Below are 14,517 nucleotides of genomic sequence, written 5' to 3'. Positions count from 1 at the left end.
AGCTCTGTGGCACCAGAGATTGTGATGGGGTGGACTAGACCCAAACATCCCTGCTGGAAGGCTTTCCCACACCAGGCCCCAGAGAGAAGAGCATAAAAGAGGTCCTTCGGGCAGACTAGAATGACTGCTTCTGCTGCAGCCAATCAGGATTCAGCAAGCTGATATCAAAGAAGCTGATAGGCTAGGGCTTGGCAGTACCTCGCTGGAGCTGAACCCAATCAGATGTAGCGATTGACTGGGAGAACAGCAGCACTTTGGACAGCTCCGAGTGTGAGCTGGAATTCAGACCTGGCTGAAACCCAAGTCCAGCAGCTAATGTTGACAGACTACAACAATTTGCAGAACCCTGGACAGCTGTGGGGAGAACTTGACCTCAAAGCCCGAGAGAGATCTGGACAGAGCAGCTTCTTGGGGAAGTGGCCCAGAGAGTGAAATAGTAGTGGACCATTGTGATACTTAGGAGTCAACTGCTATTTATAGGGTCCTTAGGCTGGGACCCAGAGACATGAATTGGCCTGAGTCCCTACAATTCCCCAACATCTACAAAAGGGGGATAAGAAGTCTGCTCTCAGGTGACCAACCAGGAAAGCCCAAGGGGAGGAGAAGTTGCAGACACACCCACAGCCACTAAAGGGCACTCTTGAGATGGTGAGCCCCTTCACAGAGATTAACAAATACATTATATCATGAGGCTTATGGGCAAAAGCCACTTCGTTGGCTAAACTAGAGTGGAAATTATAGAATCCAGAGCATATATAACAGTAAAACCAGTTGCCTGTCATTACCTAATGTAATGCTGACTTACTACAGAAGGTGTTAAGTCCTGCTCATAAGAAGGAGCATTGAAACCAAATGAACCATTGTAAAACAACAAAGAATTTATTAATTAATCTCTTCTCCCCATTCCCCCATAAAAAGGAGATATGAGCCTGAAATCATCCCATCAGCTTCATCTCTGAGGGTATGTCTACACTACCCCGCTAGTTCGAACTAGCCGCGCGGCACGGGGTTCGCACTAGCCAGCTTTTAAAAATGGCGGCGCCGGCTTTATGCTAATGAAGCCCGGGAAATTCAAATCCCGGGCTTCATTAGCAAGTTCGGTATGCATACATTACCCCGCTAGTTCGAACTAGTGGGGTAGTGTAGACATACCCTGAGAGAAAGAGAATAAAAATCCCAGACAAAGACAAATTAGATCTCTATGCTGCTTGGAGTTTGGAGACGTCAGAATTTCTAAGCATAGGCAGGGGAGCTCCAGTTACTTATTGCTAAAGGACCTAAAGAGTGTGCCTATTACAGCAGCTTGTATTACCTTTTGGAACCCAAGCACTGCAGTGCTTTTCATCCATTCCCAGCAGTTTGACAGTGTGACATTTGGAAAGATGTTTAAAAATATCAATAAGTGATGCCGGGACACCATGTGCTGGCTCCTGCAGATGTCATTAGGATTTGTGGAATTGAGTACATATGAAATGAGGCCCCTCATATAACACTCCAGTACAGGTCTATGCATTTACAAGATTGAAAAGCTTAATTGCACTCTCTGTGTTTTAGCTTTCTCATCTGCCTATATGTAAATTATGTATTCTCCTTCTGGCTCAGTTTTTGAGAAACTTAATTAAACAATTTTCATCTGAAACACACTTTGAGGTCCCTGGGTAGAAGGCACTATGTAAACTATAATGTGAGGTATATGATGATGTTCTTATTCACATATTGTTCCTATTGACATAAACTACAATCAAAAGCTGTAAGGTAATTCCTGAATAAGACCACACATGTAATTCCATAATTGAAAAGGAATCCATGTCCCAAAAAGACACTGCCATAGAGACAAAATTAAGTGTCCCAGACGAGTTCCAAATATGAGATATGGAATGTTGAAATTATTCATTGTAAATACCTTCATTAGAAGATATCACCAGATGTAAAGTATATATGCCATTGATACATTTGTTTTTGTGAATTCATCACAGTTCACAGCACTACCGCAGACACCAGCATTTCAGCTGAAGACCCATTCATTATATCTGTGAGATATCAAACATATGTTTTTCCTTAAGTAAACATTAAAGAAATGTTTGATAATTTTTCTCAGATAAATAAATAAATGATAAAGCCATTATATAAACTTTAATGAATTTCACTAAACCTAAAAAGGTGAAATTGTAAGACACACACAACTAAAATAGGATGGACCTTTATAGAAATTTAACCTATTATTTAGGATTTTATTATAAACAATTTATGCTACTTTCATAATTCTCCATGAGTGAGATGAGTAAATGTGAAACTAAAAGTTAGGTGAGGGTGAAAATGATATTAAGATCTATTCATTGTAGAGCATTATGAAATCCAGGCGGTAACACTTTTCTATGACATTTCACTACGTACTTGGGATTCAAATGTACCTAAATTTGTGCACAACAGAAAATGGAAAGCAAATAGTTTCTGGCTGTATCAAAAATTCTGTGCGGCCCTGCATGTGTATGTCCTGGGTGTGTATGAGTGCACCTTCTCTGTGTGTGTGCATGTGACGGCGCGTTGGGGGTCCCCCGTCTCCTGCACCCCGAAATGGCACAAACAGACTGCACCAGCCGGTGGAATAGAGGAAGTTTATTGTCTCTCCAGGATACAGCACAGCACAGATGGAATCTGGTCACAGAGCTGGGCTAGGATGCCTCAGCCCCCCTTGAGATGGGGGAGACTGGGCCCCTAAACTCCAGCCCCTTCCCCTAGGCTCTCCTCCATGCTCTCCGACAGTAACTAACTAAATTCCCTTCCAGCCCTGCCCCCCAGTCAGGGCAGCATTACACCTTCCTTTGTTCCTCTCCATGGGGGGGTGTCTGGCCACTGGTTCAACAAGTTTGGCACTACCTTTGCATAGTGAGGTTTTCCCTGCTGGGTCTTGCTCCAGACAGCAGGGGTCACCACAGCCCAGCAAGTACCCCCACTATGTCACAGTGCAGTCCATCTGTCAGTATCTGTCCACCAAGACTCTGTCTGGATGACTGTCCCCGCCTAAGAATGGGGTGGGGGATAAGGATGGGAACCGGTAACCGGTTAACCTGGCTGATGCTTACCTGGTAATGGTTAACTGGTGCCCCAGAGCAGCCCCCTGCCGGCTGCCTGCCAAGGGCAGAAGGCTGCTCCAGCCCTGCCAGGCCAAACACACCACAGGAATCCGTGAGGGACTGGGAGCCTCAACCCAGCACGGGCTGGCAGAGCGGGCAGCCCCAGAGGCTGGGGGATCCTCCAAATGAGCTGAAGCACTTCCCCACCAGGACCTCATTTCCCTTGTTAACCACTTAAACCTAATGTTTAACTGGTTAACTGATTAAAGGGGATTTTACATTCTAAGAGGGCAGGACAGTATTTCCCCCCCTTTTCTCCATTTGACTGAAGAGATGTTCACTTGCCCCTTCACCTTGACCTGGGCCTTGAAAGATGTGTTATCTACAGTGTGATCCACCTGATATTTAGCTGTGATGCTCTGAGCTTATTTCCCAGAGTAAAACTTGTCTCTCTCACCAACAAAAGTTAATGGCTCACTCTCCTTGTCTCTCTAATACTGTTGGACAAAAAGCCTACAACATGCTATACATGAAGTTAATTTGTCATTTTGAATTGAAAATTTCCTACATGTAAATATATATAAATGTACCTACATCTGTAGAACTGATTAGAAATAAAACAGAACATTAGGTCTTTTACTTTTCTTCTCCTTCAATAGGATTCTAGAGACAAGCATTTATTAGAGGTACAAAATGTCAAGATATTTGGTCAACTGAGTCAGTTCCTCTATATAAATACCGAAAAAAATTGTCCTTCGTAAAAGTTAAAAACACGTGTCAAAACATGTACGTCATGAAAATAAAAACAATGACAATAAAATCTGATGCTTAAATCTGCATCCACAACACCCAACTTGCAAACGCCAAATTACTGGAAACAAGAAAAGCAATAGTGCAGACAACTTGACAGACCCTTAGATGAATTACTCAGTTTAATTCTGTACTACAGTTGTTCTACCTAAAATAATAAAAACTGAAGTCATATGACAGCGGGATTATATTAACCCTGAGAGATTTTCCCCCCCATTGAAGTAAGGGAGGGTTCGAAGCTCTTCTATGTCTCACCAACTTGCCTTTCACTAAACTTAGTATTTTTCACAGTCAGAAATGTCTGTGCATTTGTAACTTCCCATGCTGAGTCGGAAGAACTCTGAAAAAGGTATCGTGTCTTAAAGCAAAAGTTCAATCTGGAATAATTTCATTGAAAACTAAAAAGGGGAGAAGACGTTTGTGCCATTTCCAAACCAACTGTGTACATATCACCAGTCCCCAACACACCAAAATACCCTCCTCCCCCAGAACAAGCAAGTGCACTACATTCTCTCAGCCACAGAGAGCTTGGTCCTATGCTAATGGAAGTCAAAAGCTAAATTCCCACTAACCTCAATAATTCAGGTCTCTCATCCTCGCTTTTCAACTAATCGAACAGACAGCGGAAGATTAATCTTAAACACGAAAAACTAACACAAAACCCCACATCTTCTATCAGCTCACCTGAATGGAGGACTGATCCGCGTTACTAACGTTTAACTCCTCGGCCATTAGGAAAGGATCCTTTACCTCACACGTCTGCTCGCTGGTCAGAGTGTTTGCATAGTTTGACTGGGGGAAGTTGAACTGGCTCTTCCCGGAGCCCGCGCTGAGCGACGCCTCCTGGGAGTAGGAGTGGAGAAACGCTCTGACCCCATCGATGCCCACGAAGTGCGAGACGGGAACTCCGCTGAAAGTCCCACTCGAGGAGTCCAACAGCTGCGACTCGCGCCACCGCCGGAGCCGCAGGGCCACCAGCGCTATGACGAAGGTGAGGAAGACGCAGGACACGGACGCCACCGCGATCACCAGGTACAAGGTGAGGCCGGACTGCGGCTGCGCGGGAGCCGAGAGGCTGCTCAGGTCCGACAGGAGCTCGGGGATGCTGTCAGCCACCGCCACCGTGACAGTGACGGTGGCCGAGAGAGGGGGCTGCCCGTTGTCCTTCACCAGCACCACCAGGCTCTGCTTCAGGCCGTCCCTGTCCACAAAGTAGCGCGCTGTCCGCACCTCGCCGCTGTGGACTCCGACCGAGAAGAGCCCCGGCTCCGTGGCCTTCAGCAGCTGGTAGGAGAGCCAGGCGTTCTGCCCGGAGTCCGCATCCACCGCCACCACCTTGGTGACCAGGTAGCCCGGCTCGGAGGAGCGAGGGGCCAGCTCCACTCCCGTGGAGCCATCGCTGGGGGAGGCGGGGTGCAGGATGTGCGGGCTGTTGTCATTCTGGTCCAGCACCAAGAGCCTGACGGAGACATTGCTGCGGAGCGGCGGGGACCCCCCGTCCCGAGCCTGCACCCGGAACCGAAGCTCCCGCAGCTGCTCGTAGTCGAAGGAGCGCAGCGCGTACACAGCCCCGGTCTCCGAGTTAATGGAGACCGCGGAGGAGAGCGGAGCTTCACGGCCCTCGCCCTCCAGCAGAGAGTAAGTCACTCGGGCGTTCTCCCCCCAGTCGCGGTCAGTGGCCCTCACGGAGCACACGGAGGCCCCGCTGGGGTTGTTCTCGGGGATGGACACAGTGTAGGATGTCTGGCTGAAGACGGGCGCGTTGTCGTTTATGTCCGAAAGTTGCACTGAGATGCTTGTGGTGGAGGATAACGGGGGAGTCCCGCGGTCTGTGGCTGTGACCGTCACATTGTAACCCGAGACCCGCTCCCGGTCCAGGGCTCTGTCAGTCACCAAGCTGTAGTAATTGTCCAATGTCTTCTGCAAGCGGAACGGCAGATTGGCTGCGATGGAGCACGTGACCTCTCCATTCGGGCCGGAGTCTCCGTCCTGGACATGTAGCAGTGAGATGACTGTGCCGGGGGGTGCGTCTTCAGGCACCGGGCCGAGCAGGGAAGTGATTGCAATCGCCGGGGAATTATCGTTCACATCGAGCACCGTTACCAGCACTTTGCACCTGGCCGAGAGGGCTCCGATATCCTTGGCCTCCACTTCCATTTCAAATGCCGCAGCCTCCTCGTGGTCCAGGTCGCCTCTCGTCGATATTTCTCCTGTCCTAGGCTCAAGCTGGAATATCTGAGCGGCCTTGTCTGTAATTTTTCTGAACGAAAAGGTCACCTCGGAATTCGGTCCCTCATCGCGGTCCGTGGCGTTTACCGTGAGAACCAGGGACCCGCGAGGCGCGTTTTCCAAAACACTCACGTTATAGAGCGGCTGAGTGAAGACCGGGGCGTTGTCATTAATGTCACCAACCACAACGCGGATGTGAGCAGTGGCGGCTCTCACTGGGTCTCCGCCGTCGGCTGCTGTGAGAGTTAATACGTGGACAGGCCGCGTTTCCCGGTCCAGAGCCTTTTCCAGCACCAGCTCCGCATACTTAGCACCATCCGATCCGGCCTGCACAGCCAGGGAAAAGTGCGCGCTGTCGCTCAGTCGGTAGTTCTGGATGGAGTTAATTCCCACATCCGGATCCTGCGCCTCCGGCAGGGAGATCCGAGTCCCCACAGCTGTAATCTCACTGATTTTTAACTCCAGCTCCTTCGCCGGGAAGCTGGGGGCGTTGTCATTAATGTCCGTGATTTCCACTTCCACTGCGAACAGCTTCACTTTATCCTCAACCAGAATCTCACATTGCAAGAGACACGTCTCGGCCCGGCCGCAGATCCGCTCCCTGTCTATGCGCTCCGCGGTGATCAAATGGCCGCTCTCCGCATTCAGAGCGAAGTACTGCGTCCTACCTCCGGAAACAAGGCGGACCGCGCGCTCCGAGAGCCGCTCCGAGTCCAGCCCCATCCCCTTTGCCACGTCCCCCACAACGGAGCCTTTCTGCATTTCCTCGGGAATCGAGTAGCGAATGTGCCCAGACACCGCCTCCCAAACCGTAGCCAGTATAAAGTAGAACTGGGCTCTCTGTGTGCGGCCGCGGCTCCTTGGTGTATCCGCCATCGCTCTCCGGTGACAGGCGCTCGGATCCCCGGCCACGTATTTCCCCTCACTGGAGTCCTCTGCGTCCACAGCCACTGATGTTGTAAGCAGTGTTGCTTTATAGAACCCCCCGCAGCCACGTCCCTTGCCCATTCCTCTCAAGGAGTCTGAGCTCAGCGCTCGGCTCGGCGTGACGGGCTGGATCGCTCAGCGCGATTCTCTGCCTGATAGGTCAACAGCGGCGCTCAGAGTCTCAACCAATTACTGCAGACAGTCCTTTAAAAGCTGCCTTTTAATCTCAGTTCAACGCTCCAGCGCTATTAACACTTTAAACCCCACGAATAGTCCCGCAGCACCCTAAAGACTAAGTGAACATGTAGATGGCATCATGAGCTTTCGTGGGAACAGCCCACTTCTGTAGCGTTACTGAGTGACGTCTGTATTTCCTTTAGGTTGTAGTGAGGCGGTCGGTTCCTTGTCCATTCACAATAAAGATCACGGAGCCAGTCAAACACTGATGTGCCATTTAGGCTTGTAAGTAGCGAGAGAAATCTCACTTGTATTCCTCACAAGAAAGCAAGGTTATTTGGGGGGTCTATGCTAGGGACTCAGAAAAATTTATAAACATGAAAATACCATGTATGTTTACACACTTCCTGTAGATTACTCCCCTTCAAACAGAGATTTGAAGAACCATGATCTCACTCGGACGTTATGTTTGAACGGTAAGGGATATTTGTAGCTGTAATATTGTATTTCCATCTCATCAATAAACCCTGTTGTGTCGGCCCGTTGGGGTTTTCCCCCTCTCCTTCCCCCCTGTAATGGCAGGACAGACTCCACCAGCCAGTAGAAAAGAGGGAGTTTATTGATTCTCCAGGATACAGCACAGCACAGATGTAATCTGGTTTCAGGGCAGGCCTAGGATGCCTCATCCCCCCTTGAGATGGGGGAGACTGGGCCCCTAAATTCCATCCCCTTTCCCTAGGCTGTCTCCTCCATGAAACCAGCCAGAAACCTAACTAATTCACTTCCAGCCCTGCCCCCAGCCAGGGCTCCACTCCCCTTCTTCCCATTGTTCTGCTCCCTGGGAGATAACTCTTCAGACAGGTTTGAAGCCCCCTTGCATAATGACTCATCCCCTGCCCTGCTGGGCCATACTGCAGCCAGCAGCCAGTAGTGGTCACTCACCACCCAAGCCTAGCAACCAGCAAGGTACCCACACTACATCACACCTGTTGTTTTCAACCCACAAGTACAAAATGTCTGAGGTATATACTTGTGTATAATGGGGACAGCTGACAGTCTCTTTCAAATTAACACCTTTTACATTCTAACCAAAGAGAAATGGTACTCCCAATGTTTGCTCCTTCTTGGTTTTCTTTTCTGCGTGCTAATTAGCTGTTCACCTTGAAAGGGTGATGCACTGAGGGAAGGACATTAAGAGGGCACTGAATTCGAGGAATAAAAAGAAATCTGTATGGGTGTATTGTGGACTGTTGTAGGCTCCCCATGAAGATGTGAGCATATTCCGTCCTTTCCTCATCATTTCTCTTTAAATTCCATAACTTTTGTGCTGGAGGAAATGCGAGTTTTAATTAATTTAGATAGGTCCAAATTAATTAGTTTTTTTACAAAGCTTTACAAATTAATAGACCGTAAACCTTCAGAAATCATAGTAAATTTATGTGACGGTTCAAAAATTATGAAATTTGGCATTTCATTCTTTCGCTTGAAATGATATTGATGTTCCTTGATATTAAGGATGTTAACACTTTCTGAAATGGAATGGAAAATAACTAATTTAATAATTCTTTGAATAAATAGCTCCTTAAATGTCTGAAGTATCTCATTAAAAGATTGTATTAAGCAAATGGGAATATAGTTACAGCCAGGGCTGGCCCACAAGATTTGGAAGCTGAGGTGGGGAGCTCAAATGACGTCCCCATGCCCCCTTTTCTCCTGCCTGCCTGTTATGTGCACTAGTTTCTCCAGCACAGCACTCCACCATCTCTGTGCATCTAGAGCACAGAAAATACATATGCACCAGCAGCAGACACAATTTGTTTACACTCTAGGGCCTAGTGGCACCCTCACCACCACTCCCAACCCACAGTTTGGTACCTGAGCCGGCAGCCTCAGTTCGCCTCATGGTAAGGATGCCATCAATCCCAGGAAGGTAAATTATTATTGGGAAACTTAGCTCATTGGTGCTTCATTACACTTCAGTCAAAATCAAAACTTTGACCAACACTATACACACAATTTTTTCCTATGGAAAGGCGATGAGAAAGAGGGGATAGGAACTTAATGCACTATTGGAAGGCGGTCTGATACTGGACACATATGGACAAGATATGAATCGGAAGAGAAAGAGAAGATTTCTTCTTCTACAAGTCTGACACTAAGCAGCAGGAGCCAACAATCTCTTGCTATCAAAACATGAAACACCTATTACAGAAATTACACACAAGCTAACTCAGAAAAAAGAGAGGATTTTTTTCTCCTGAAAATCTCAATATCAACTAATCTAAATTTCATAAACATCATACGATAATGTGCTAATTTTAGAAAAAACAAAGTGTAGACTTCACCTTCAATACATCAAACAGCTTAACCGTAGAATCCTTTCAGTGTCAAATTTTGAATCCTTTAACCAGAATTCCTGCTTAAAATTAGAATCACAGAATTGTCATTACACCAATTATTCTCAATTGTATTACTCTGCCCATTCGTTTTCACAAAGTATAATAACATTTTCCAGTCTCCTTAGCGCCATACAGGGTATAAGAAAGGACTAAGCAGCATCGCATCGTAGAATTTTGGCAGAAATCGGGGGTGTTCCATGGAATAAAGATTACAACTGAGGTACTGAAGAACACAGAAATTCTTTGATGTTCGGAATGTCATGATTTTGAAACCGGTAAAAATATTAACAGGGGGAAAACAGATGAGAGCGAAAGAGAGGAATAAGTAAATCAATGGATGCATTGAGGAAAAAAATCTCACCTTGAGAAGAGTTTCCGATCCACATTTTCGTGCTTCAGAACCAGAATTACCCAAAAGTAAAATCCCAGAGGTGTCATTGCCCAGGATATTCTCAGAGGTAAAGTTCTGCTCGCTACCTTTAAGCAAATTAAATCCATTTTCCCCGCAGTCTGTAGCCAAGCACAAGTTATAGGAATAGGGCAAGGTCCCTTCCTTGTAGTCTGGCGGGAATCTCGGATCATCATTGGAATACAGAGCCGGCCTGGCATACTGCAGAAAAGGGGAGTTGTTTGAACTTCGAACTCTCATGGCTATCACCGCTATCACTGAAAGCAGAAACAGAAACGAGACCAAGGCCAAGGCCAACACCAAGTAGAACTGCAAATCAGACTGCGGCGCCGACTCAGCCGACCGGTCGCTCATTTCCGGAAGAGCCTCTTGGAAGTTCTCGGCGAACACCAGGCTCAGAGTCACGGTGGCGGAGAGAGGCGGCTGCCCGTTGTCCTTCACCAGGGCGACCAGCCGGTGCTTTACCGCATCTCTGTCCGCAAAGGCGCGCGCGGTCCGGATCTCCCCGCTGTGCAGCCCCAGTCGGAAGAGCGCCGGCTCCGTGGCCTGCAGCACATGGTAGGAGAGCCAGGCGTTGTGTCCCGAGTCCGCATCCACCGCCACCACCTTCGTCACCAGATAACCCGCCTCGGCAGAGCGAGGGACCATCTCGAACACTGCCGAGCCCTCGGGCCCGAGCAAGGGATACAGGATGCGAGGGGCGTTGTCGTTCCGATCCAGGATAAACACGCTGACGGTGACGTTGCTGCTCAGAGCCGGCGACCCGCCATCTTGGGCCTTCACTTGCAGCTCGAACGCCCGGAACTGCTCGTAGTCGAAGGAGCGCTGCGCGTACAGCGTTCCGGTCTGGGAGTTGATGGACACGTAGGAGGAGACAGGCAGCTCCTGGATGCTGCTGCGCAGGATGGAGTAAGTGACCCGGGCGTTGCCGTCCAGATCCCGGTCTGAGGCTTTGACGCTCAAAATGGAGGCCCCCGAGGGGTTGTTCTCGGGCACGTAGGCGCTGTAGGAAGGTTTCTCGAAGACGGGGGCGTTGTCATTGACATCCGAGATCTGCAAGAGGATGGTTTTCTGGGTGGAGAGCGGGGGGGAGCCCTTGTCTGTGGCCGTGATTGTGATGTTGTACTCCGGGGCCCGCTCCCTGTCCAGGGGGCTGTCAGTCACCAGCTTGTAGTAGCTACTGGAAGACGATATTATTGTAAAAGGTAAATTGTGTTGAATATGGCAACTGAGTTCTCCATTTTCTCTGGCATCTGGGTCACGAGCTTTGATCAAAGCTATCACTGTTCCGGGCATTGAGTCTTCCGGAATAGGACTGGATAGTGATAAAATCGTCACTTCCGGGGCGTTGTCGTTTTCATCCAGAATTTCTATATATACTTTGCAGTGATCGGTCATCCCGCCCCCATCCTTAGCTTCCAATTCCATGGTGTATTCATTTGTCTCTTCAAAATCCAGAATAGCTGTATTTATTATTTCTCCGTTTTCAGGGTTTAAATGGAAGAATTTGCGGGTATTTTCCGGAACGCTATCGAAAGAGTAGGTTACATAGCCATTTACACCTTCGTCTTTGTCACTCGCTTTCACCTGAAGCACTAGGGAACCCTTTGGCAGATTTTCCCTCAGGCTGACTTTGTAGATCTGTTCAGTGAATACTGGGGGATTGTCATTGGCGTCAGAAATTTTAATCCTAATCTGCGCTGTCCCAGATCTGACTGGATCTCCCCCATCCAGCGCTGTCAGGATCAGTTCGTATGAACTTTCCTCCTCTCGATCCAAAGACTTTCCCAAGACTAATTCTGCTTGTTTTTTTCCATCCGGGCTCTCCTTCACTGACAGAGTAAAAGACGGGTTTTTACTGAGTTGGTAATTCTGCAGCGAATTGCTCCCCAAATCCGGGTCTTGGGCAGATTCCAGTCTAAATCGCGCACCCGGAAGTGCGGATTCACTGATTTCTAGATCAATTTCACTCTTCACGAACCGCGGGGCGTTATCATTAATGTCCTGGATCGCTACATTCACGATGTAAACGTTCAGAGGGTTTTCCACCACCGTTTCCAGCGTCAGCACACAAAGCGGAGTCTTCCCGCAGATCTCCTCCCGGTCTATGCGGCCATTCACAGACAAGTCCCCGTTCTCCCCATTCACACTGAAGTGCTGCTGTTCCGAACTGACACGGAGCCTCCGCAGAGGCAGCTCCCTCAGCTCCAGCCCCAGATCCTGGGCGAGGTTCCCCACGAGGGAGCCTTTGGCCATTTCCTCGGGGATCGAGTAGCGAGTCTGAGCCGGGGCCGCGCGGCAGAACAAAGGGAATAAGAAAGGAAACAGCAGTACTTGCCGAGTTAGTGTCCAGCCGTTCTGTGCTTGTCTGGATTCCATCTGGCTCTTTTACTCCGTTCAGATTCTGTGGTTAAAATCCCGCCTGTACTGTACATCTCACCAGCGATAAAAATAAAATGAAATCCATGTTTCACTCCAATTGTACACCCGAGTCCCGATGGAGCGAGGCTATATGCGCTTTTGTCTCTGTGCTGCACCGTGTGACGGAGCAATCCCACAGCAGCCCGCTCCAAAGGATTTCCGACTTTAGCGCCTCACGGCGTTGGCCAACAGCGACACCGTGAGTCTCTGCTGGAGAACTTCAGCTCGAACGATAATATCAAAGCCTGGAGGCAGGTTCAGAGAGGGTGATGGAAATGCGTCGGAACCTTTGCATTCATTGGTCCACCCTGAGGTAGAACGAACGAAGAATTTAGGCCAGCTGACTGTTATGGGTCACCAGGTTGTCGGTTTTCTGGTCGCAGTTCTCATGTTCTCTCGCAAAAGTGGCTTTAAAAAAAGCAGTCTGAATTTTTTTATTTTTGCAAAATTTCCCTGCCCAGAATCAGGCGCTGGCACAACAAAGTAATTTCTCTTGAGAACTACCTCAAAAAATAAAATCCTTTCTGATCTCTTTCTGTGGAAAAGGCCAGATTGCGGTCCGGTGAGTTTCCTTGGTATTTAAATGACGCAAATAAGAGCAAACTTGGCCTGAAAACGTTACTTCCTTTCAAAGCGAGCGCACGATTGTCAAGGTCAAGAACACGACACTAAATAAGTAAGCACAATACATGCGCAACAGAGGAGAATGAAGCCTCTGTGAAAAAGGTTACTCGGAGTTTGTTAAAACTCCTGTAAACGGAGCCTTCCTTCCAACAAACAACTGCACCCCCTTTAAAAATACATGTTATGTTTCCCTTGTATTTATTTGTATTTGAATTGCAGTAGCGCCGGAAAGCGCGGATGAAGATCAGCATCTGTGTATAAAAGGCAGGTACACCTCATACTTGCCTGGAAGAGCTGTTATGTTACATGAACCTAAGTCATTAAGCACAGGGGAAAACTATATAAGAGGTAACCGTGGCCAACGGCCATAAGCAAAGGAACCACTCTAATAGTAGGTGGCTTTTAGCACAAGGTTAACGTTGCGGCGCTGTGGTTCCAAATGACAGGATGGGATTAATTTATACATTATTAATTGAATCGTTAATATTTCCTGCTCCTAGAATGCATCAAATTGTTACAAAGAAAAGAAGAAAACTCTCCTGAACAAATTCCTGCCCGCCTTCGCCTCTCTTTAAACCCGCCCATATTGATACAGGAGCGTTAATATCACACGGCTGCTGACGGGTCAGTGTATTTGAACCGTTTAATAATCTGGGAAAGCAAGAGTGGCTCTTTCTGCGGACGGTGGTTAGAGAAACCTCAAGGCAAATGGAGATTTCAGCTAATGTATCATTCAGATGTCTCTCCTCTCCACACTTTTTCTCTTAAGGAGCATCCCACACTCACAAACTGTATTAACTTTAATTTACAAAATCAGTTGATTTTATTGTGCTTCAGTCTCCACACTTGATTACTCTCCTGCGCTTTCCTGAGCCTGTCTCCTTATGCTCCGCCCTCATTGCTCCAAGCAACAAGGAAGCTTTCGCAAAGTCTCCGGATTTGCAGGCTCATGGTGCAGAAGACAGGGAATGTTTAGCGAATGACAAACCACTACGTGTTTCCTGACGGCATTTCCTTTGAAAGACCGTTACAGATAACTTAAGGCAACTGAATATCCCTTGTGCATAATCAGGATTTCATTGTAATAAGAAGTTTAAACTTCTTCAGATTATTCTGTGAGTTGGGAAACATTGTGATATGTTCCGCTTTAACAATTCGCAGGGATAGGAAAATAAAAACTTCTCAAACGGATAGATGCACGAGACACCACTATAAGTAAAATACTGTAACTTAGCAGCCAAATAAATATACATATACTAGTATATTCGTTTTCACCCATTCAATGGACGCGCTCATTCAAGTTTTGAAAAGTGTGAGAGAAAAAAAAGTAGCCTTTAAATTACAAGTCAGTAATCAGGAAATACTATTGATAATTGCAGACTGTATTAAGTAAAACATTGTTAACTTCCAGGATGCTCCTATGAACTGTTGCTCAAAGAGGAATCAT

The 14,517-nt window shown here is 47.7% G+C and overlaps 1 protein-coding gene across 13 annotated transcripts in view; it reads right to left on the bottom strand.

Annotated features, from left to right (window-relative positions):
* The window catches only part of LOC106731829 (protocadherin gamma-C5-like), a 237,111-nt gene that overhangs the window by 139,281 nt on the left and 83,313 nt on the right, over positions 1–14,517 (bottom strand). Inside the window, exon 1 of one of the 13 annotated variants that reach the window (XM_089769592.1) lies at positions 9,978–13,451. The exons of 11 other annotated variants lie outside the window; for them this stretch is intronic. In XM_089769592.1, coding sequence (XP_089625718.1) covers positions 9,978–12,404 — 2,427 coding nt within the window. In that variant the 5' untranslated portion in view covers positions 12,405–13,451. Of the gene's footprint in view, positions 1–4,568; positions 7,376–9,977; positions 13,452–14,517 lie in introns of those variants that run through there. One more of the 13 variants, XM_089769585.1, reaches the window with a different exon arrangement.

Source organism: Pelodiscus sinensis, chromosome 16 (genome assembly GCF_052426305.1).
Source record: "Pelodiscus sinensis isolate ZL-2025 chromosome 16, ASM5242630v1, whole genome shotgun sequence".
NCBI lineage: Eukaryota > Metazoa > Chordata > Testudines > Trionychidae > Pelodiscus > Pelodiscus sinensis.
The sequence above is the reverse complement of the archived record's forward strand: the minus strand, read 5'-3'. Positions and strand labels throughout refer to the sequence as shown.